Source organism: Thunnus thynnus, chromosome 2 (assembly GCF_963924715.1).
Source record: "Thunnus thynnus chromosome 2, fThuThy2.1, whole genome shotgun sequence".
In the NCBI taxonomy this organism is placed as follows: Eukaryota; Metazoa; Chordata; class Actinopteri; order Scombriformes; family Scombridae; genus Thunnus; species Thunnus thynnus.
The window spans coordinates 14,058,878-14,083,066 of record NC_089518.1 but is presented as its reverse complement, the minus strand read 5'-3'; the positions used below and the strand labels follow the sequence as shown (position 1 = coordinate 14,083,066).

The following is a 24,189-nucleotide window of genomic DNA, read 5'->3' as shown; positions in this document are numbered from 1 at the left end:
ACACTGTAGATTATTTTGAGTCAAACACCGTCCTGCTCCTGGAAAAGTAGTCCCCAAGTAGTCCCCAATGAATGCACTATTTACTCCAGTCCTGTCACTTCATAAAGCACTCTCTTTTTGTTTAAAGCAACTTTATATTTGTGAACTGTTTTTATGATTTACGTCTTTAATGAAAATGACTGGGGTTGAGACATATTGCTCTAGACAGGGGAGTGAAGTATTACAGTAAGAGACAGATGAGCGCATTGTTGGCCAGACTCAAACTAGATCCATTGCTGTTCATGTTGGTGCCTTAAACCGCTGTTCTAAGTATTTGAGCATACAAAACAATGTTAGATATGATTATCTTTAGCATGATAAAAAACAGATACATAGACAAAGACCTCTAATGAATACATCCCATAAAAGCAGCAAAAATGCTTGATCAGTCAATTACAGTGCATTAAAAATAATGTTTAGAGGAAGTCTTTGATCCTAAATGCTTCATTCTTTCCATAGGGGAAAAGGCTTTTCAAGATCCTTAAAAAATGAGGAAGAATGAAATACATCTTGATGTCATAGAAGCATACTGTACATAAACAATTACTGATGAAGTGAAGTAAGAAAATGTAATCTTCAGCCTGTCTGTGGTGTAAAATATCAATAAACATCGCTGTGATGTGTTTTTCCTCAAAGGGACTGCAATCAAACCCTAATATCCAGAGCTGTTATGTTTGGATATGGCTTTGTGGATAATTATAATATTTTAATTTGCTTGACATTAGATCTACAGTCTACAATAAACAACATGCAGTCAGTTGTTACTGAAGGACATGATATCAACTCCACAGAGAAGCTTCAAATGGGAGAAGCAATCTTTTCAGATTTCTCAGGTAGCTGCACATTTCCTATATATCGTCAAATCGTATATTACAAGCAATATCTTATGCTTGAGGGAAAACCTATAGCTTGTCACTACAAAATCCACTGTGTCTGAATCATTTCATCCTTTGAGCTGTGAAACAGTGTGAAATGCAGAGTCTGCAGCCAGCCGAATTAGGACATATGGAAATGAACATATCTCCGACGCAGCAATAAGCTCCATCTGTATCAGACAAAGATGTAGGCAAAGCACTCAAGGTTAATGCTCTTCATGTAAAGATAATGTTGTTCAGAAGACAATCAACACTTCTCATTGCGTTTAGAGCCAGCGACCAATAATATGACTTCCACTGATCCATAAATCATTACCAAGAAGCTTTTAACAGGTTCCAAGGACCATGGCTTACTTTTTAAATAAAATATAAACAAGGGAAAATATCAAACCCATTAATCTTTCATTAAGCTCGCCGGATAAAAAAGAATCGCTTAAAGTATCATTCGTTACCATCACTGCGAGTGCAAAAGCCCCCTGCCAACATCAAAGGCTTCTCAAAGAAACAGAGCGGGAGAGAGTCAGTTAGCTGAATTTGGCTGAGAACCAGCTTGTGGTTGGGTTTTAATTTCGACTGACTCATAATGGCACTGAGGAGGAAATGGGGACCCGATTTATAATGGTTTTTGTGGCATCAAGGCCTTTTGAGCAAACACTCACATAAACAATGTGCCGCCATTATTAAAAGAGAGGAGAGAATCAGACTGGATGTTGACAAAGGTTGAGAGCTCATCCTCATCTTGCACAAGTCTTTTGTGTAAAGATCAGAGGCTTTTCGTGGCCAAAGAATGGGGAGACTCCATTTCAAATACATATGCTACACACACACACACACACACACTTGTACAGCAGGAGGAGTGGTTGGCATGTTTGTGGGAGCTGTGTAACAGTACCGATCCTGCTGTGCTGTTTGGGTGGGGCCTCTTGGCACTGCAACTATCTTACAATTCTTGAATGGAGGATCATGGAATCATTTTAAAAAATTTATACGCAACATGTGGGAACATGTTGGAACATGTGGGAGCATGCAACATGTTGTTTTTATTAAACCATTAATTGGTTTGTTGTGGTTCATGACACATTCAACATACATGCAGGCCTACTATTGAACTGGCAATTGAAAGAGAGATAGGCCGCTGTTTACTTGAAAGAAAAACAAACGATGCTTTCGCTGACATCCTGTCTTCTCTCCATCAGCTCTCTTGCTGTCATTTGAAAGCACTAAAACAGCCTGGCAGTGATGCCAAGTAGGTTAATAACATGCAGTGGATTAAGGTTTTAGTATAGCTCTGCGCTGCTGCTTCTGCTGCTGCTGCTATATGAAGAACTAATTTACCAGAGAATAAAATATCCCAACATATTTTCCTAACCTGCATCCCTGTGCTGAACACTGTCAAAATACAGTGACGCATTCATTCCTGCCTACAGTACACAAAGCAAGCGAAAAAGCCTTCGATTGACTTCAGAGGCCCACTATATTACATGAGTTAGTCATGGCTCATACTGAATTAAACATGGGAAGAAGAGTTTCTTTTTATCTACAGCCAAAGTGCTAAATCTGACCACTGCAACCGATACTCGCCCACTTCAAATCCTCCCTTTGATAGTGAAGGCGTAGGAGCTTCAAATGTATCAGTTTGTCCTCATTTTTTAATGGGTTTCAGTCGCAAACACCGGTTGATGTTTGCAGCCGAAAACAAAATTATACAAAAGCACTCTGCTAAGTCGTTTCTGCCGTGTTCCCCGCAGAACAAACATGTCATAGTTACGTTTTGGTTATTCTCTCATATCTGTGTTTATTCTTTGTTTCATGCACAGGTAGATTTAATCAGCCAACAGCAGGGTGACAGTTTCCCTCCAATTCATCTCTGATAGGTGCAATAATAATTAAGGTGGACATGAAGAGACAGGCTCGCGTGGTCTCCCACTGTTCTTTGGAGTTGGATGATAGTTAGATAATGCTCTGTTCCGCTCAGAGATGTCACAGACGTGTGTTTTGGTTGTGCGAGACTCATCTTTGCTGGTGTGGAGTTGTGATATATTTGGACAAGCAGGGATGAAAGCCCAGGGTCCTGTGGCTAATGAGATACCGAGGCAGTGGGAATGATGGTTTTAATTACTGCCCAGGATTGGTCTAAAGGGGGCGATTGCTGAAGAGCATGCTGAGTGTCCTAGGTTGGGAGTTCAGCCCGATGCCAGTCATGCTGTGCCTGGCTGCCTTTGATGCTCACTCCCCTCTGCTTTATTCCCACATTGCGCTTATTAGATTCTTTGCTGCTGATGCTTCACTGCACCTTTGTTCAAACCAATGCTTCGGACAAAGAGAGGCATAACCACTGAGATTTCAACTTCAAACCCCCAGAAAGTTTCAGTGATGCAGAAGGCAACTTAATCTTTTTTTTTTTTTGGAAATTAAATCTGCAGCTCTCCCATTGTGTGGTGGCTCACTGGCACAGATGAGATGGATTGTGAGTTTGCTCGGAGGAGACGAGATATAATATTTATTGTTGAAGAGTCAAAAAATGCAGGAAATTACAGTCCAAGGATTAGTGTTTGACCATGTATGTCAACTAAAAACGAGTGCTAAAAATAGGAATTGCCTCTGAGATGATGAAAGCTGAATTGGGGGGAAGATTCCTTCCTCGCTGTCGTCTCACATTTCAAATCTACAGTAGATTTCAGATGCAGGCTGTGAGTCCTACATCTCCTCGGCTGCTCCCAGCAGGAGGGTGTTGCTACGTGTCTGCTCTCTGTTCTCCTGCAGCCCAGCTGTGGACCAACCCTTGTTGACTTTTCAGAGATCACATGGCATCCTCACTGAGGCTGGCTCCAAGGGGGCTCTGCCTCTGCAGGACTCTGCTACGGTCAGCATGGGCCTCCTCCACTTTCTCCTGCTGCCTTTACCCCCCCTTTCTAAAAAAAAAAAAGTCAGGTCAGCACTGGCTAATATTCAAATACACCAAACACACAACATTTTAAAAATTCTTTCCTTTCTCGCCATTACTTCCTCTAACTAGGAATCTGACACATTATTGACTTACTTTCTACCTTATCATCTGTGTCTGTTAAATCAAGTCTTTTTCTACACAGAATTCTTGTATCTGTCCATTTGAATAATCTTTAACAAGTCAAGGCCACCAGCCAAAGAAGGGCTTTTGTTATCAAACGAACAGGAAACCGTAGTGGCTAAATAAATGGAGCCTTAATGGAATATGTCCTTGGCACTCATGCTAGCAGGAAGTGTGGATAAAGGGTTGAATCATTTATGAAAAAAGAGTTCTGTGTTTTGAAAGCCATGGTGATGATGCATGGGAATTTGGTTTTATATATAGTAATTGTGGCATAATGTGTGTGTGTGTGTGTGTGTGGTGTGTGTGTGTGTGTGTGTGTGTGTGTAGGGGGGGGGGGGGGCTTTTGAAAGATTATTTTCATAGCTGTCTGATTTACTAGAGAGTGTAGATGAAAGACATGGAAGAGAAAGAAGGGATTGATCACAAGTGTGATTTAAAGCCTTGACATCACAAGTATATAGTGTTCTCTGTTCCAGGCTTAGCTCCCATTTAGGGTCACTGTGACTCACAAGCTCTAGTCATCTATCTGCACTATGTTACCCCGAGTTTCAGTTTCACCACGAACGACCTGGAGTCAATAGACCACACCCATTACTGTGAATAGTCATCAGTAAAACAACAAACATACAATCAATACCATAAGCTGAGGCAACATTACTTTACCACAGAGATAATTGAGTTCACGATAAATATTCTGTAACCAGGACTTAAAGGCATACTATACAGGATATTCCCTAAAAAAAACAAAACAATGTGTAGACTCATACAAAAATAATAAAGAATGCAAAGAATGCAACACACAAAATACACAGACAAATCCAGTTGCAAGCTCTTTGAGTTTATAAACAATCAAATCATATACAACTAAATATGTCAGTTTTGTACATATATAATAGTTAAAAAATAATAATAACTCAAAATCTGATAAATATCTGTCAGTCTTTTCATGTTTACATTGGGGGTGACGTTGGTGGGTGATGAGACCATCAAAGTTCATTCTTGAGCTTGGAAACAGAAGCTTGACAAAGACTCAACATCCACTTACTAGGTTTCAGTTGCATCCTGCGATCTTCCTTCCCAGATGGAGTTTGCTCAGTTGTCATGGAAATTATTCAGTTTTTATCTGATGCCAAAATTTTTGGCAGCTAATGTCTTATTTTTCTAAATGCACAACATTATTGACTTAAAAAACAAAAAAGTAGCAAAGTGTTATTACCTAAAGTGAGTACATTTACTTTCAATAATGCTTTTATTCTAAACCTTGTCAACAGTCTGGTAGTGGAGGCTATGATGCTTATGATGGATGGTCATATTGACTCTATTTCTTTTTTTCCACAATCATTTTCAGACATTAAATGCTGAGTTTAAAATGTAGTTAAATGTCCATCAGAGTCATAATCCTGCAGAAAAATCTTTGTCTCTTAAGTCTGAAAGTCTGCTGCAATTTAAACTTTTCCCAGTCTTTGGGGTTTTTGTTCTTTACTTTGGCTGAAGTAAATGTAGATATAATAATAATACAGTTTATTAATCATTCATGGCAACTTTTTATATATATAATGGTTTGTGGAAGAACACCATCTCTTAGGGTATTTTTCATTCAGAATCAGAGACTTCTTCTGATGGAGAACCGCTACCGCAAATAAAACTCAGTGATTCTGACACCAGCTGTGCTTCATTGCTAACAAAGCCAGTAACTATTGTGGCATTTTCTGTCTTCACTGTAAATAGTGCACTAGTTTGTTTTAGAGTCAACATACTGTATGCATGGTTTGCTTATTCTGCATGGGTTTAGAAACTCATGGTGCAAGTCAGTGTGTCTGTGTGTGTCTGTGTGTGTGTGATGCAGTGCCTGCATCATTTTAAGGGGGGAGCACACTGATGCAGAGCAGATTAGGTTCCACGGCAGGCAAAAGAATAATCTAATTTTCCTAACCCGCTTACTGATATCATGGCACGGTAGATCCTTATTATTCAGAATCCCCTCTTGTTCTGGTTTTGCAATCAGCAGTTCAAGCTTAATGGGGCCACTGTGATTTATGTAGAACGAAAGCTTTGATCCTGTTTTCTTTTTATCATTTCAAAACAGGAAGTGATGTGACATTGCTATGAATATCACGCAGAATACTACTGATACTGTGTATATAATTTTTTTTGATAAAGAAACATGCTCCTGACACAGACAGTGATGATGACACCACTGGTTGTGATGATAATAATGTAAATATGAAGGGTGTGCATTTTTGTAACAGTGCAGTCAGTTTGATACACTAACTGTGTTGCGTGTTTCCTTTCATCAGCTTTGGGCCTTACTACTATATCTCACAGAGCATGATTAGCGTAAGCGTGGAATCCACACCGCTGGGGGCTGCGGGGCAAGCTTGAAGCCTGAAGCGCATTCATCAACGTCCCTGGCAGGGTGCACCTTTCTCAGCCTCATACAGCTCAGCTTGCAGCCCTTTCCCTGGCCATGTTTCCTTCTTTCTCTTTCATTTCACTCTTTTTCAGTGGCCTTTGTTGTTTTTTAAGAGATAGCGTGGGTTTTTGTAGAATACGTTTCTTTTTTTTTTTTTATCAAACAGCTTTTACAGCTCTGGACTATTTGAGTCAGGTGCATATTGTTCAACTGTTTGACAATATATATTATGATGTTTTTGAAATGTTAAATTCCATCTGTAACTGTCCAGATGCTCATGTTTGTGTCTTATGGTGTAACTTTCCATTTTTACCCACAATCAGGAACTGATGACACTGATGTCCCTGCCTCTCTTCATCTCCCCTCAGTCTTCTTCCAGCAGGTAAACAGTGACTGAAGCAGGTCCTCCCAGACTGGTCCCTCAGGTCTGAATCTGTAATCACTCTTAGATCTCAGACATGAAAGACTTGCGTACATCTTCCTCAAAATGCCCTCTGAGGTGCCAAGTTCTGTTTCAAATGGTAGGATGCGGAGAGGAGAGGAAAAGTTTGAGAAGAAATAATAGCTTGTGATCAGCTGTGTCTTAAAAAGGATTCTTAGGAGAGATTTTTGAATTTGTGAAAGCATCCTTAACTCTTACACTTTTGAATCATTAATTTTTAATCACGGTCATAAGAGACACTTGATAAGAAAGTAAGTAATCAACCACAGACAGAAGGCGTTTGTGGAGCCATTCTTATCACTGTAGACATCAGTATCAAAGGGCAATGAGTAACAGCAGCATTAACCCATATCATTTACATTTCTTAATGAAAAATCATAGTTATTCTTTACTGCTATTCATACCATTGGCCTGAATCCATTTAGGCAATTATTTAGAGTCCCCTTCAGTCTCATTTCCTCAGTATTTCTACAATAGAAGAAAATAAGCATCAATAAATACCGTTTTGAAAATACTTTTTGTGTTGTCTTATGCTCACAAATTGAAAGTCATTGCCACCTTTCACTTTACCTCTACATTACTAATTAGAATCAATAGCATGAAGTTCAAATGACATTTTGGGAAATTTTGTCAATTTCAACACAAGCTAATGTAGGTTTTAGTAACCCAGACAGCCCCAGTCTGGATTTACAGGACAGGCTTTGCTGTCATCTAGTGGCCACAATTGATATTGCACAGTTTAAAAATGCACACACAACAATACATAGTTCAGCAGATCACTGCGCCCAAAAAAGTAGTTCTTAGACTTTTCTAATTACTTTGTTTTCCCACCACCCTTCACTAACATCGTCATTAGTTGAATTCTGAACAACTGCACATGTAGTAGATAACGATGCCTTATATAAGCCAATGAAGTGTTTGATGACAGTTTTAAAATAATTACAAGCGTAATAATTTTCTCAGTGAAGAGGCCTATATGTAAATTGCCGCATTTTTGTCGTACTTTTCATGGCGGATGCACCTGCGAGAAACTTTTTTCGTCCTGTAGAAAGTTACAAGAAAATCTTCTTCAAAAGTGAGTATGCCTGTTAAAATGTATACATCATATATGGCATTGTCAATTTATTTCAGGATTAATCTTGAATTCTTCAGATTCAAGTAGATGTAATCGAAATAACACCACTTTTCAGTCAGCCAGTTGGGTCGTATCTCTGTTAATTAACGTTAATTAGCTAAACTAACGTTAGCTGACACTCTACTAATAGAAAACACCGTAACGTGATTTTAGTGTGATAGTTTTATGCATCATTGTGTTATATCTGGCTAAAGATTATTTTTTAATTTGGCATCAACTTTTGATAGCGTGCTATCATTAATGTTAGCTAACGTTAGCGTGTTAGCAGGCGCCATCATGTCTGACCTTAACTTCAGTTACAGGACTTAAAGCTCTCTATTTGCGACTTTACAAGTTATTGTGTGAGTGTAACAGGCACCAAGTTATTTTAATAGCTTAAGTCTATGTTGGTAGAAAATTTAACGTCAGACAATCCCATCAAATAAATTGTTGTTTAAATAGTTGTTTTTTGGATTCATATATGTTGTTCTTAGTTTTATTTTTTCTATCTTTTAAATCCCGTTTGTTAAATTTCATATGTAAGTACATAGCTCCTATCTTTGTATAAATTATAGAATATGCTTTTAAAACAGGTGCACCGTTTGAGTCCGCCTGAAAATGACTGGTCGGGCACGAGCAAGATCACGAGGCAGAGCACGCGGTCAAGAGACTGCAGCACCTGGAGCGGTAAGGGAAGTGTGGTCATTGTCTGTCCACCGTTGCCTGTTTTAATATCCCACGCAATATTTAATTCAGTAATCCGGTCCGCCATTATTAAAAAGTGGTCGATGAATTTAAAAAAAAAATTGACATACTTGAACCGCTTGTTGTTTTTCAGGGGATAGTTTGGTTTCTCAGGTTTTGTAACATGTCTTTGAGATTTCCTTCACCATCTAATTCTAAAGTGGTGATGTAATTTCGTTTGTGGTGCTCAGCCATTAAAATACATTAAAAAGAAAGACTGTGTTCCTGCCATAAACTGTATGAAAATATGGACGTGGTTACCGTGACGTCACCCAATGGTTTCTGAGTAGCGGTTTTGAAGCATGGATGTATAAAGAGAACTGGATACAGGAACAGCGCCAGGCTTTGAAGCCAATTTTGACATAGCGGCCAAACCGTGTAATTACAACGTCACGTGATGCACACTGGCCCAAAAAGACTTTTTCCCATAGACTTACATTGTGAAAGAGACATCTGTAAATCAGTGGATACATTTTTCTGAGAGTCACAACCCCCGCGAAATGACTTTTCTCAATATCAGAATTAAATCCATTTGGTCCGATCACATTTCAGAAGCCTAGAAGAGCCGCATGATTGAATTGTTTTATCCCCATTCAAGATAGCCGGAGGGCTAAACCGGAAGTAGCCGACTCGGCCAGCTAAAGTCACTAGTGCGCATGCTCTATGGGCGATTTTTTTTTTTTTGGCTTCATGCGCCACTGAGCAACTTTCATAAGAATGAACGGGGCCCCGCCTCCGACGTTGTATCCGGTTCTCTTTATACATCCATGTTTTGAAGCTCAAAGTGAGCTGCCATCGCCATCTCGGCAGTACGTACGTGACTCTGCCTAACTCTCAGCCAATCAAAAATGGGCAAAGCATTTTAACATGGGGGTCTATGGGGATTGACTCGCTTTTGGAGCCAGCCTCAAGTGGCCATTCAAGGAACTGCGGTTTTTGCACTTCCGCATTGGCTTCATTTTTCAGCCCCGGAGGTTGCCACTTGGTTCCTGCTCCCGAGGGAAGTTGATCTTTCAGTTAACTTCAGTTATTTATTTACTTTTCATTGAAGAAATAGTTCCTATGAAAACTGTTAGGAGAGTTTCTGTATGACTCAGCTTTCTAAAGGTTGAATGACACAATGCCTGTTAACAATTTTTATTGTGAAATCTTACCCCCTAAAGATTTAGTATTCATAAATTCTCATAATGCTTATTGTTGCATGATGCTATCCAGATGTAATATGTATTAGATGAGCTGGCAGTGCCTGCTACTAGCTTTTATTTGAACATGCAATCCAGCTATCTTAAATAACAGGTTTACATAATTTTCCAGGTCCATCTTAAAACAATAGAGACATGCCCATATCTACTTAGACATTGTTATAGGTTTCTACCAAAGTACTTCTTTAGTATATGATTCCCTCTTTGTGCTTCTGTGGGCAGTGTTTTCTTGTTGAGCCACTGTGGAGGGATAGTAACACCAAGCAGGAATTTGCTTGTAAAAAAATAAGTATGAAAGATCTCAACTTGTTTTGTTTTGTAAGACTACTGAAGCTTCATATTAGCTTCAGCTGGACTTACGGAGTCATTTGTGCATGATTTGAATGTTACTGCCAGTATGGACTGAAGAAACCATTTCAGTGACCAATAACTCTTTCAATGTACATATGGGTTTGTAAGTATTGCATTAAGACCTGGAGGGAAAAAAAGTGAACCTATCCTTTAATCCATCTATGCCGCCATTCTGCTCTGAGGAGTAACAGCCGAAATACACCAGGCATGGGGGCTGTGCGACACATCTGCTGCAGCAGAGTGTTTCCATTATAATTAAACCAAGCTGCTACAATGACCACAGAAACATTGTGCTGTTAATCTCTTATTTTTACGTGGCTGGTCTTTTTTTCTCTCTCTCTCTCTCTCTCTCCCCGCACAGCTATGCGGCCCTCCAATAGGTAAAAATTACATAGAACTGTGGGGGGGGGGTTTTTGTTTTGTTTTGTTTTTTTTTTAAGTACAATCTGATTGTACCCGAATGATTAAAATAAATCCCCTATTGTAGCAGAGGTTGTGTGATGCAGCAGTGCAACCTATTAGGTTTTTTACATTGCACATTAAAATAAATCAATCACATCAATGTGTAGCCATGATCCTGTAGTTAAAATGATCTAGTTAATTAATTCAGTACCAGTTAATATAGCCTACACTTCCGAACCCTGCACAACTGCATTATTACTTTGCAAAATTCAATATGCACACAGTGAAGCTGATCATCTATGTGGAAAAATACTGGCAATGTAGCCAGCAGGAGGGATGCAAATGTGTTGGGAGTGGGAGAAATCTTCTTTGTATCCTTCGGCGTAATAAAAAGAGGGCAACCGCCTTCCTTCTATTTATAGTGGGAGCTGGTGAACAAAAATGGTGAAAATAACATAAGTAAACTATAAAGTACTCTGTCTTTTGCAGCCTCAAACTTCACAATGCTCAGTCAACTTTTTAAGTAACCTTAAGAGGCAATATGTCACGCACATAAGAAAATAAATGTACATTATAAATGTAGACAGGTCTTATTTTTGTAATAGTTTAAGTGACATAGTTTAACTGACCCATTTTTCGAAGTATCCTACAGAAAACTGACACGCTATGAAGACAGTTTGTGCAGCAGGTAAAACAACCCTGCTCCACCCTGCCTATGTGACACGTTGCGTCCACGCCTGGTGTATTTTGGCTGTAAGGAGGCTTGAGTGACGAAGCATTAGCAGAGACGCACACACCCCTTTATCTGCTTTATCTGCTGATTTGTTGGGGCAAAATGTAAATAGGCAGTTGAGCTCTGTCTGAAGAGTGTCTGGATAAAACCTCAAAAATTATTGGTGAGATACAGAAAATGAAATGGGTCACTTAAATTGACTTTCTTTCCATGAAAAGAATAGACTTTTTCCTCCAACCTAAAACTTGATTTCTCTTTTTTTATTCTTGTAGAGCCAGGCTCGAGAGCCAGCACCAGCCCCGCCCACAGAGGGAGAGCTGGTTGGTAGAGGGAGGCAGAAAGGGGCTCCAGGACCTTTTTCTGCAGAAGGTACAGTCTGACAGTTTTATGTTTGTTCTTAAAGGAAATTGATTTTCTTATGGCAAATGATTGTGGCTATGTCTTGCTTTTGAAAGTCTGTGTGGAAATGCAATTAAATATTTTCTGTACAACAGTACAGTTGACCATTACAAGGACTGCAGTGCAGAGGGGTTGGAAATTAAAATTTGGGATTTAAAAAAAACACAACACTGCACCCTCAACTGTGGGATGATGGGTTGATTTTACATGCCTGTTGTACCTTCTCAATCACTGTCCTATAATGTATTGCATTTTCCAATTTGAGTTTTTGCATTGAAATGTAAGCAAAGTGGTTCTGACTGTTTAGTTTTATTGTTACTTTAGCTCTTCTACAGATATCAGCTGGATTCCAACAGGTGAAACTGGGAGAAAGAGGTGGACGTCGTCGGGATTTTCATGATGCAGGGGTTAACACCAGGCAGGCTATGGAGCACGTCAAAGAATCAAAGTCTGGTCTGTCAACATTTTTAAGAATTCATGTATACCAACACATTCAGCCACTGCATATTTCATCATTGATGGAGAGGATTATAAACGACACTTTGAAATTGTTTCCGCACTTTTTCAGGAACTACTGGTTCTGCCATTCAGTTGTCAGCCAACTTCTTTCGCATCCTGTCCCGTCCTCAGTGGGTTCTGTATCAGTACCATGTGGACTTTAAACCCCCAATGGAGTCTCGCCGCCTGAGATCTGCTCTCCTCTTCCAGCATGAGGAAGCCCTTGGCTCAGCGCGGAGCTTTGATGGAGCTCTGCTGTTTCTGCCTCACAGATTGCACAGCAAGGTACATTTGGTTGCTACATTTTTGAATTTTGCTCTGCAGACATGTTTTCATGTCTTGTGCTGAAATATCTGCCCTTGTATTTAGGAGACTGTGCTACACAGCGAGACAAGAAATGGAGAGAAGGTTCAGATCACGGTCACCCTGACAAATGAACTGCCACCTACATCACCAGTATGCATCCAGTTTTACAACATCATATTCAGACGGTAAGTTTTCCAGTTGTCAGGTGTTAAAACAATAAGCAATAAGTTGTTGTGTGTTTATTTATTTATTGTTTTTTCCTCTTCATTTCTCCAGCATCTTGAGAATTCTCAACATGCAGCAGATTGGACGCAACTACTACAGCCCCAATGATCCCCTCAACATCCCACAGCACAGGTATATTGACTCGACTCACTATTGTTGCGTTTTATAAAGACGAATAACAGCTCTCTCGTGTATAAAGTATATTTTGGGATTTAAAAAATGTTATCTTCCACCAGTGCCCAAAAGAAACCTTGGCTTCTCAAATCAGTAAACTAATGGCAGGGTTTTAAATTAATAAGGTAAAACAACACATTTGCTTCACACTATTCTTCTAAGTGCATCCTCGACGTTGGAGTAATTGACTACATAGAATGAACACAGTTGAGTCACTCTCCTTCAACTTGAGCCTTTTTAAAAGTTTCTCCCCGGTCACTTAGTGTGATTGTTCAAAGCATGCCTTCACAGTAAATCCAAGGCCTTAAAAATATGATTTTTAAGATTTTATTTTAAAAACTAGGAAGCTGTATGTGCTCTTAAAATAAAACTTTGCCAACTTTTAATAAATTTGTTTAACTCCTGCTTCTGTAAATGTATACAATGTAAGAAAAGCAATATAAAATCTGATGGCTTGCTACCTACTCTCTTAGTAGTAGAAAATGAGATGTTAATCACTGTCCAGTGGGTTTTCTGTTCTTGAAAATAATGATGCTGGTGTTAAAAGGGTAAAGTGATGTTTTTAAACCCAGTGAGAAGCTTCAGCAGAGTTGTGGTAGCACAGGTGTGTGAAGCTGTGTTGATGGATGATCTTAAATGATGGAAAACAACTTTTTATCAGATGAGAGATGAAAAACGGGGAGCCTGTCCTTCTAAATATTTTATCCCAGACTGACCATCTGGCCAGGCTACACCACTACCATCTTGCAGTATGAGTCGTCCATCATGCTGTGTACAGACGTGAGCCACAAGGTGCTGCGTAGTGAGACGGTCCTTGACTTTATGGCCAACCTGAGGCACCAGTGTGGAAATCAGCGCTTCCCAGAGATCTGTGCTAAGGAGCTTATTGGACTCATAGTCCTCACTAAGTAAGATCCACATTTCACAGTTTTGAATTAATATGCAGAGGTCTTGAATCAGTATAATGCCTGGCTTGGATGTGATGTTTTGTCAGCCCAACATACCCTAATTTAATACCTGTGTCTTCTACTCCTCTCTCTGCTTCTCACATTCTTAGGTACAACAACAAAACCTACAGGATTGATGACATTGCATGGGATCACACTCCCAACAACACATTTAAGAGGGGAGACACCGACATCTCCTTCAAGAACTACTACAAGACTGTAGGTGTCATGCACACTAGTACTGGTGTAACTGGGACATTATTTGATGTAAACGTTCTTACCTCAACAGATGCATACTGACACTCCTGGCGCACAAATATAATGATTAACTGTTACGCTTTGTGTTCTCAGCAATATGGCCTGGACATCACTGACGGGAACCAGGTGCTTCTCATCAGCCATGTGAAGAAGCTCGGTCCTGCTGGAGGTCCTCCCCCCGGCCCGGCCATGCTCATCCCAGAGCTGTGCTACCTCACAGGTTACCAACTCGTTCTGCAGTTTGTGACTCTAAGACTCACATTTATGTCAACATTTAAAACACGCATTGGTTCACATATAGCATGCTTGTGTTTTAAATGTTATAGGTTATTAACAGGTATTATAACTCGCTGACTGAAAGAATCAAAATGACAGACACTGAAATCCCATGTGTGGTTACTGGTGACTGGTCTGTTTTTTTAAAGTGTTGTCCATGGTTAACTACAACTATACGTTGAAATTCGTCATATATTTAAATGATAACTTTGATGTGGTCGACAGGCTTGACCGATAAGATGCGAGCAGACTTCAACATCATGAAGGACTTGAGCACCCACACCAGACTGACCCCAGAGCAGAGGGAGGGACGCCTCAACAGATTTGTCACTAATATACAAAAGTAGGTGACAATCAATGCGTCTCTGACTTGTGTTTTTATCTGCGCACTCCTGACCAAAACATTCAAAAGCATCAGAAATGCTGCAAGCGCTGGTAGCACAGCTGATATCGTGTGGCCTTGAAAATCCTAATTACTTAACCTCCTGTTTAGCAGCTAAAAGGTTTTATGTTAACATTGACGTAACGATTCATTTCATTTTCCTGGTTATTTAAATACAGGTAATGTATGTAAGGGTTAACTGAAATGTCTGCAGCAATCATGAAGGTTTGGGCTCTTAACTGTGACCCTATTTGTACTCATCTCAGCAGCTTGTGTAATTAGTCTGTTTATATGCATAGAAGTTAAAACTGCAGGTTTAACAGGCAGCATAATCCAAGGCTTTGATTTTTAAATCCTGAGAAATTATTTCATAGGAATACTGATGCACAGGCAGAGTTGGACAAGTGGGGACTCAACTTTGATAAGCAACTCCTAAACCTGACTGGCAGAGTCCTCCCAGGGGAGAGGATTTTCCAGGGATCAAGATCGGTATAATACGCTTGTGGTTGCATTTATGTATTTTCACATTAATGTAATTTTATTTATATGATCTTAATTGAGCTATTAACATAATTTGTGTCACCTAGTACGAATACAACCCCTGGCAAGCCGACTGGTCGAAAGAGATGCGCGGGTTGCCTCTGATCAACTCTCCTCCACTGAATAACTGGCTCCTTTTTCACACCCGGCGTAACGGAAACGAAGCCCAGTCCCTCCTGCAAACCCTCAACAAAGTCTCGGGTCCACTCGGCATCCGCATACAAAGAGCCATGATGTGAGTGCAAGCATTCGAACAATATATCCTACAGTCCAAAAACAGGGTTTCTGTGACACCTTGTGATAAGAGAAAACTATTGCAGTCACACTGATGCCTGAAATTCTTAAATTTTGAGCATTTATCAGCATCATGGAAAATTTGTGAGCATGACAGTTATCACTAAAGTAATATGTGGGTATAGCAGAGTGTAGAACGCAGTTAAATATAACCTTGCAACACTTGGACAGCTTTTAAACATTAATTAGAATAAAGGCATTCAAATTTTCATTTTGAATTGGCTCTGGTCAAAGATATTTTTAGGATTTTGTTGACATTATAGTCAGTTAATTGTTTCCAAAGTAAGTTAGTTTTATTAATTTTTCATGGTGGTTATGTCATGTAACTATTGTGAGTTGTCTTTTTGATCAGGATTATGTATGACGATCACCAAGAGTCTCTCCTCAGAGCCCTGCAGCACAACGTTGGACCCCAAACACAGATGGTTGGTGACTAAATGTATATTAGATAAACAGAGAGGAGCAGGTCACAGTCACAAGATTGACTTTTGTGTTTTATTCAGTCAGTGCTGTGACATTTGTTGTGGGCCACGCAGCAAATTTACAATAAGAATAATGCAGTCACAAGTAAAATCTAGTAGCATTTAGTTGGATGTCGTCATGCTGCTGTTTGTGTGTTAGGTGGTGGTGGTCCTCCCCAGCAACAGGAAGGACAAGTACGACAGCGTTAAGAAGTATCTCTGTGTGGACTGCCCCACTCCCAGCCAGTGCGTGGTGTCCCGCACCCTCAGCCGACCTCAGGCACTCATGACTGTCGCTACCAAGATCGCTCTGCAGATGGCTTGCAAGATGGGAGGAGAGCTGTGGAGCGTGGAAATCCCTGCAAGTCACTCGCACACTAATGAATTTTACATTGAAGTTAAAAGTTGAGGTGTATTCTGGGAAAAGAAGGATTAAATCGTTCTGGGGTGGAGTAAACTGTCAGATGTTTCAGAGCAGATAAGAGCATGAACCTGTTACTGTGTAATGTTTCACAAATATTTGTCATGATTTTACATTTAAGCAAGACACTAAACAGGATGTTACAAGTCAGTGAATCAGTGGGCGTTTTTTTTGTTTGTTTGTTTTTTTTACCTTATACCTTCATAGAATTTCATCAGGTTGGGATAAAACCAAAAAAAGTCTACAAATGGGAAGTGCTGATGAATGTCGTTTGTGACAAAACTGGAAAACACTGCATTGATAACTTTTCACACCTCTGTGTGCAGCTCAAACAGCTGATGATTGTGGGCATTGACTGCTACCATGACACCACCGCTGGAAAGAGGTCCATCGGTGCACTAGTGGCCAGCCTCAACCAGAGCATGAGCAGGTCAGTATGTACAACAGGGGCAGCGAGCGTGTGTGATGAAGGGCTGAGTGTTAGCACAATTTCTTTCTATACATCAGTCTACAGTCTGAATAAAGTTGTACTCAACATCTAAACGTCTGCACTATAGAAGTTGTTGAGCACAATCAGCAAGTTGTAAATGTCACTTGTGTGATATTTCAATTTTATTTTATTTTCTTAAGGTGGTTCTCAAAGTGTGTGCTGCAGCACAAAGGTCAGGAAATCATGGATGGACTGAAGATGGCCTTGAGTGGCAAGTTTGAGTTTGTTTTTTTTAAGACTTGATTACATTTTTTTTTTAACTAAATGTTCTTAGATTGTGTATCAACAATCAGCAAATGTCAAAACCTCTGTATTTGTTTTACAGGTGCACTCAAAGACTACCTGAAGTTCAACAACTGCCTCCCTTCACGCATCATTGTGTACAGAGATGGAGTGGGAGACGGCCAGCTGCACAGCGTGGTCAACTATGAGGTTTCTCAGATTATGGACTCCATCAAGTCTATGGGCCATGACTACATGTGAGTTTTTCATGTCCAAACTTTTAACCTCTGAAAGCCTTTTTAAGCTGCTGTATGTAGAAAAAGGCAGTTAAATCTCCATCGAGTCACATGTATTTTAACACCTCCATGTCCTTTGATTTGTGAATTGAATGATGAGATAAAACATGTCTGATTGGCTTTTGTAGTCGCTGTGTTGTGGAGTCGCCAAAAGAGTTCACCAAAAGAACTGAAAGTGCGAGAGTTACACATTTCCAGTTTTTGATAAGCCTCCCCCCTCTGTTCAGGCCTAAACTGAGTGTGGTGGTGGTGAAGAAGCGCATCAGCAGCAGGTTCTTCGCCCACATCAATGGAAAGGTGTCCAACCCTCCACCAGGAACCATCGTCGACTCGGAGGTCACCCGCCCAGAGTGGTACGCTTTGTTCGCTGTTCCTGCATCTTTTTATTTATCGTTCCAAAGTAGATAACTTGCAACGTTCATTTGCCAGGTACGACTTCTACATCGTGAGCCAGGCTGTCCGCAGTGGAAGCGTCTCCCCGACCCACTACAATGTTGTGTACGACACCAGTGGACTGAAGCCTGATCACATGCAGCGGCTCACCTACAAGCTGTGCCACATGTACTACAACTGGCAGGTAGGCTGGCTTTGAAATCAGTTTGTTTCGTCCTGAATGGCATCATGAGGTTTCTTCACGGGTCTGTCAGTCTGAATATATGTAAATCTTGGAATTGAAAACTGGTATTACATGAGGTGTTATTAAATCTGATATTTAAGAATGCAGCAATAACTTGAAGTAGCTCTAGCATGTTAAAAGCTTAAATATTATTTAGTATCAATGTGTATAAAATTAATAACAATTTGAGTTGTACAAGAACCCTGGACTTACTCTAGTTTTTTTTCCCCCATATTTGCGTTTTTAGGGGATCATCCGAGTGCCTGCTCCCTGCCAGTATGCCCACAAGTTGGCCTTCCTTGTGGGTCAAAGCATCCACAGGGAGCCCAGTGTGCAACTGGATGACTTCCTCTTCTACCTATGAAGAGAGAGATGAGCAATTTGTTGGGCTCTGACTCTAAGGCGGGCTTGTAAAGAAGTGTATGTATGTAAAACTTTGTTATACAGGATATCTTCAGTTTAGATTATTGGAAGTTGTTTTGACAATTTCTCAAGTTTTTTTAAATTATTCTAGTATCTGGTTGAGTCAGTGAGCCCTGTGTATTAAGTTACGCAGTTTAAGATGTTCTAAATGGTATGTTATACATTTTGAGTCCAATGCAAGGACAAAGCCACATTTTTGAAGTCAAATGCTAGCACATATGCTAACATGATCAGTATGCACACTGTTGAAATAGACCTGAGATTTGTAATGTCAAGTGGGTGAAGATGTTCAGAAGTAATTGATCTGAGAGGAAGTCCACGTTCCTGAAAAGAGCATTACTTCAAAGAATACAAGCACTTATTGTATTGTCACATATATCTTGATTACCAATGTTGATGTTGGGTTTTGCCTTTTTTGAGTAAGAAAACATTTTTTTCATAAGGGAACCTAGAATCTTTGTTTACTTGTTTTATTATACCAGTGAGCCTCCTGGTGATTTGTAGACGATTCATAGCAGTGGTTGTCCTCTATAGGGGGAGTAATAACTTGCTGATATATTAGGTTTTTGTTAGTAAAAAGGCTCAGAAGAATCCAACATCTAGGTCCTAAAACTGTTGTTGCTGTGTTGCAAATGATTATATTAAACAATTTCTTTGTGTCGTATCATATTTTCTGTCTTTTTCTTAGTCAATCAGACATGCGAATGTTACAAAATATCAAATTTATTTAGTTTTTTTCTTTTTTAGAAAAGATTGCACATGCACACCCACACAATAATTTGTAACCATCAATATAGGCTGATAATTCTTATCATAAAGCTAGCACACAATTGCAGATTTTTAAACAATATGGTCTTCAAGACACCATGGGAAAAGCTTGCACTGTTTGATTATAAAGTTAAATGTACAAAAAAGGCAGTTTGAAAATCAAGTATAAACATTTAAAAACAATTTTACAAATGGACAAAGTACAAAAAGAGCAACAGTCACTCAAAATGAATAGAAGCAATGTCTGAGGATATGATCTATAAATAGGAAAAGATGTACATCAGTTTACCGCAGGTTAACGTGGCTGTTCAGCCACAAATTGTACAGAAAGTATTACAGAATGTTTTGCATACATTCTTTTTTGGCAGTTTCAGTTTAACTCGTGTGTTGTGTGTAGAAAAAATAGGCTAGATTTTTAAAATACATGAGAATGAAATGAGGGGGGGAAAAAACAGAACGGTGTGAGACGATAAAGGTGGACTGTTTCATTTCACGCACAAAGACGGACATCTGCACAATCCTTTTGGGCAGCTTTGAAAATACATTGGCTTTCAATTCATCATACATTCACTACTCTACATTTAAGGTGTAGATATATATTGATATACAGTACTTGTATCCTGCACCAACATAACTTGGGACACTCAACAGGCATCAATGACAGATTGGCTTGAATAAACATTTCAGATTGAGTAGATTTGGGGTTAGTAGGGGGGCAGCGTAGAGGTAGCCTTGTGTCTGATCGTTAACTACTGTGGAAAAAGTCAAACCTTTTAGTCTTCCTGTGAAGCCCAAAAGTGTTGCTTGTGAATCAAATGAGCTAACAGGACTTAATTTACTGATGCTATGTCACACAAATTAATTAGCGTCCATCTGTTTCTCTGTGTAGTACCTTCAACATTGTTTCCTTTTGTAGAGTAGTCATCGTTTTGAATCAAATGTGCATCAGTGTGGCAAAAACAGTGAACTCAAATAAAGTGCCTATATTTTCTCAGTCGCCCCAAAAATTGCTATGCAGGGAGGATTTTTGACCTTTTTTTTTTCATAAACTATTTGTTATTTTGGATGATGGACATTGTCACCACAGGAGTCTTGGAGGTTTATATGTAAGCTCTGGTCCTATGTAAAACACGACAGTCACACGATACCCTGCACATCACAAGTCAGGATTAACACCTGCAAACAGATCTTGTTTTTTTATGAAGTAACAACAGAAATGAATAGTCGGCATGGGACTGCACGCTCTACTGGACAAAGTACTAACCATTGTGCGATTATAAGGCAAATACATGGAGGTTGGATCTACGAGGCATTTCCATTCAGCTGGACAGAACAGGCTGATTTCACTGCAGAGACCCTGTAGTAAGTACAGTATGTGCTTGTTTTGGAGGTGTTGGACATGTTTGTTTGGGGCTTGGGTAGGGGGGGGGGGGGGGGGGACACTCGCCTCTATCGCAGTTGATGAAATAGGGCAGAAGAATAGCAATTAATTCTGCTGATTTGTCACAGTATTACCGCACAGCACATCAGCCACGCCGGTATTTATTAAAGTACTGCATGCTCCAGGTTCTACACTGAGCCAGTCGCACTCCATGCACTCTCGGGGCGGGGTCAGGAGGGAATGTGCTGAAGTAAAGCATGCAAACCTCATACCATTTATGTGACTGGCTGTTTATGAACGAGCTCAAGTTGAGGCCATCCAAGTCTTTTTTTTTTTTTCTTTTTTCTTTTCTTTTTTCCCCCCTCGGATTCAAAATGGACTCAAAGGTTTAACTGAGCCCTCAGTGCGTGAATGACATTCTGATTTCTGTATGCAGAGACACTGGTCAGACTCTGAGGCATGATGTAGTGTACTAAGTGCCATCAGACTGACCCCGGGCCCCGTCTCTGTCTACAGCAAAACTCCCATCATCTAGAGACTTGGAGGTAAAGATCCTCAGTACTACATCGGCCGACACCATGAGGTCTCGGGATCATAATATGAAATGTATTATTGAAAATATGTAGTTGATATGATTAAATAAATACAAATATTCTAGTATACAACAGATGTACAAGAATAAAGCATTTGCTAAGCTCACAAATGCCACCTGTCCACTGTATTCTTTTTTTTTTTTCTTTTTTTTTAAACACTACAAGGAAGCGGATGACACTCTCCAAGTATGTCGAGAAATTATTTTACAGCGCCAAGTCTTTGCAAAAGTTTCTTCCCTTTGGAGAGCAGTCCCTTTTTCTTTTTGGAGGAGTACATGTCCAGTGGGGCCCTGATGGGACTGCCGGGCCCCACGGTGGCAGGGCCAGAGCCAGGGATGTGTGGACGCACTGTGGGAGAGGCTGCTCTTCTGGGCGGACCCGATTTTTCCAATGGAACCTAATGGGAGACCCGTAAGGGACAGTTGAGGGTGTTAAAAAGCCAGCCAGCCGCCTGTCACACCTCAGTCACTACTCCCCCTTTTTTTTTTTCTTTCTCTTAAGTCCTTTCTGTCTCAGCAGGGCCACCATAGCTCTGAAGTCTACCTCCCTGGATGTTGTCCTGTGCACTCAGGTAATACATAACCCCTCCCCCTCCCCCTCCCCCTCCCCTCTCCCCCTCTGGCAGGTAGAAACAGCGTTTTATATGAAAGCTGCTATGAATAAGCTACAACACAGAATTTAAGCATGATTCACTCAAACATCAACTAACTTCCACATCAATGTAAGATGACAACATTTCCCAACAATGACTATCAAAGGCAGGGCAGTTCCTCTCACATAAACAGATACATTTGCATTTTGGGGACAAGTGGGACATATTTATATCACATTCACTTTCCTTCCTGTTATATATATATATATATATAGATATTTACTGATACAACTGGGTTACAGAGAAACTACTAGTCACTATTCCTTTTCTGTAATCATGAGCTAAAAGGCTCTTTAAAATTGCACTTTTGGGAAGACAGATGGTTAAAGATTCCATTTATGAGGCTGTATTTCTATATACAGTATGTGTGATTATAATCTATACGCCAGAACATGTAACATATCAAAAATCTTTCTGGTATTTTATTATGCTGAGTTTAAAGCGAGACTACGGCATGTAGCGTCTGAGAGAAGAAATAAAACATTCCTCTGTTCACAAGCTGAATTAATAAGAAACAAAACACACTGTTGCTAAATTCAATACACCAGAGGGTTTTGCTGCTACAGCCTTTCTTGGACTGGTATGACCAGTAGCTTGTGGTGGCTAATGTTAGAAAACTTTAGGTAAATATTGCTGTATGCGGGACATTACTGAGTCAGTTCACTGACTCGTCTCAACTTGTCCTACTGTTACAGTAGCTTATTATGTAGCCATTATAGCCACAATGTCCACAGTTCAGCAAAAACATTACCTAGTCTCACTTTAAATCAGTAATTTTGTTGACCTTGCTTCACAAAATTGGTGCTGATTTGAGCTGATTTTTGTCATTTCACGATCCTCAAAATGAGGAAAAACGTATTTTCTTACAGTTTCACAGTATTCCTTACATACAGAGAAAAAGTGTATCAGACAGAAACATTAACAAGGGTCCTAAATTTGGCTGGAGCAAAAAAAGCCAACTGACGTTAGAAATACTAAACCAAATGAACAAAATGTTGACACTTTTCTTTGGGTTTTTGCATAGAATTGGGAGGTTTTCTGTAATTCTTTACAGGATGCAGCATGTCATACTGCACTGAAAGTAGTCTAAATGTTAGCAGTGCTGTTTTTAATAATAGAGGGTAATTGTGCAACACTGGCCTTTTAGCTTACCATGAGTTACAGCAGGAGACTTATTTCAGGAGACGGACATTGTCATGTACAACACTCAGAGAAACAACTGAAGATACCATACTTTCTTGTCTAATGCATTGGCTGGGGTTACTGTCTCCTATCAACAAACAGCACTGAGTGTTTTGGTGAAACAAAGATTCCTAAAAACTACCTACAGGTATAGCAGCACTAAAGGAATGTCATATAAAGTATACATGTTGCATACCAGAAACTAAGGGTACCCATGTCATCTGCATTAGACGAGGGGAGCGTAATCTTGGTATCCTCAGTTGCTCACTTACGTGACGGAAACAGAGCCTTTAAGGTGTGAAATGAACACTCTTCTTCTGTTTTGCCAAGCGGGTGAGGAAAAGAAATAAAAAAATATGGTGATGGCATTTCAATAGTTTGCACTATGACAATGGCAAATCAGAACACAAGGAAAGAAATATCTGATGACACCTATTAATATTTAAACAATTGCATTATTTGTTAAACACAAAAATAACATCACATATTTACATTTTTTTAAATAATTACTTCTGAAATTATTCTCTGATGGCAACATAGGCTAAGTGACCTACTTTACAAGAAAGCAATATACAAAACAAGGCGTTCAGGAGCAGATACAAAAGTTGTACTACACTAGACTTATCTTTATATAAAATGTTCAGGAATTCATGCATCTGGACTATAGAACATGCTGAGCTACAGACTACATAGTTCATCTTTCAGTACATCAAAACTATTTACTCTATTAGAAATGATTTGAGATCATACACATAATATATTCATAAATCATCTGTTAGAATGCTAAATATGCATGTGCAAAAAGTGTTAACTGCTGTTTTTCCAAGACATGACAGAACAAGTAAAAAGTTACAGGAGCTTCTCCCCCCTCCATTTTACTCTCATTGAGAATGCTTTATGAATACAATATATCCATGTATTATACAATGCAGACCCCCCCACCCTTTTCACAGCAGTAAACATGAAAAATAAAAGTACCTCTGTCAAGTATTAGTCTTTA

At 39.7% G+C, this 24,189-nt stretch overlaps 2 protein-coding genes and 1 long non-coding RNA gene across 13 annotated transcripts in view; 1 reads left to right on the top strand and 2 right to left on the bottom strand.

The window, feature by feature from the left end:
• Positions 1–1,333: 1,333 nt before the first annotated feature.
• On the bottom strand, positions 1,334–7,612 carry LOC137193429 (uncharacterized). 2 transcript variants are annotated; one of them, XR_010930824.1, is made up of 3 exons: positions 7,244–7,612; positions 6,711–6,906; positions 1,334–3,826 (listed from the first exon to the last, which is right to left on the bottom strand). It is a non-coding gene; the product is annotated as an uncharacterized lncRNA (long non-coding RNA). The 2 variants fall into 2 exon arrangements; XR_010930825.1 differs by having other exon boundaries at positions 6,715–6,906.
• A 195-nt stretch (positions 7,613–7,807) lies between these two features.
• piwil1 (piwi-like RNA-mediated gene silencing 1) lies at positions 7,808–19,282 on the top strand. Its single transcript, XM_067604656.1, has 21 exons — positions 7,808–7,914; positions 8,547–8,640; positions 11,658–11,754; positions 12,109–12,237; positions 12,353–12,567; positions 12,652–12,773; positions 12,865–12,945; positions 13,698–13,895; positions 14,045–14,153; positions 14,286–14,412; positions 14,694–14,811; positions 15,225–15,339; positions 15,438–15,625; positions 16,037–16,109; positions 16,306–16,506; positions 16,893–16,996; positions 17,197–17,267; positions 17,382–17,535; positions 17,802–17,927; positions 18,004–18,151; positions 18,438–19,282. The coding sequence occupies exons 2-21, from the start codon at positions 8,572–8,574 to the stop codon at positions 18,552–18,554; spliced, it is 2,562 nt and encodes an 853-aa protein (XP_067460757.1). The 5' UTR covers positions 7,808–7,914; positions 8,547–8,571; the 3' UTR covers positions 18,555–19,282.
• Positions 19,283–19,616: 334 nt separating this feature from the next.
• Positions 19,617–24,189, bottom strand: part of rimbp2b (RIMS binding protein 2b) — an 81,574-nt gene continuing 77,001 nt past the window's right edge. For 7 of the 10 annotated variants that reach the window (XM_067604629.1, XM_067604613.1, XM_067604624.1 and 4 more), the window contains one exon: positions 19,617–21,752. In XM_067604629.1, coding sequence (XP_067460730.1) covers positions 21,555–21,752 — 198 coding nt within the window. In that variant the 3' untranslated portion in view covers positions 19,617–21,554. Of the gene's footprint in view, positions 21,753–21,798; positions 23,507–24,189 lie in introns of those variants that run through there. The other 3 variants (XM_067604638.1, XM_067604643.1, XM_067604649.1) reach the window with 1 other exon arrangement.

Excerpts from the sequence above, each read along its gene's own strand:
- piwil1 (XM_067604656.1), top strand. The coding sequence starts at position 8,572 with ATGACTGGTCGGGCACGAGCAAGATCACGAGGCAGAGCACGCGGTCAA. Across the intron at positions 12,568-12,651 it reads CTCACAGATTGCACAGCAAG|GAGACTGTGCTACACAGCGA; the intron begins GTACATTTGGTT and ends CCTTGTATTTAG. Across the intron at positions 16,507-16,892 it reads TGTGGAGCGTGGAAATCCCT|CTCAAACAGCTGATGATTGT; the intron begins GCAAGTCACTCG and ends CTCTGTGTGCAG.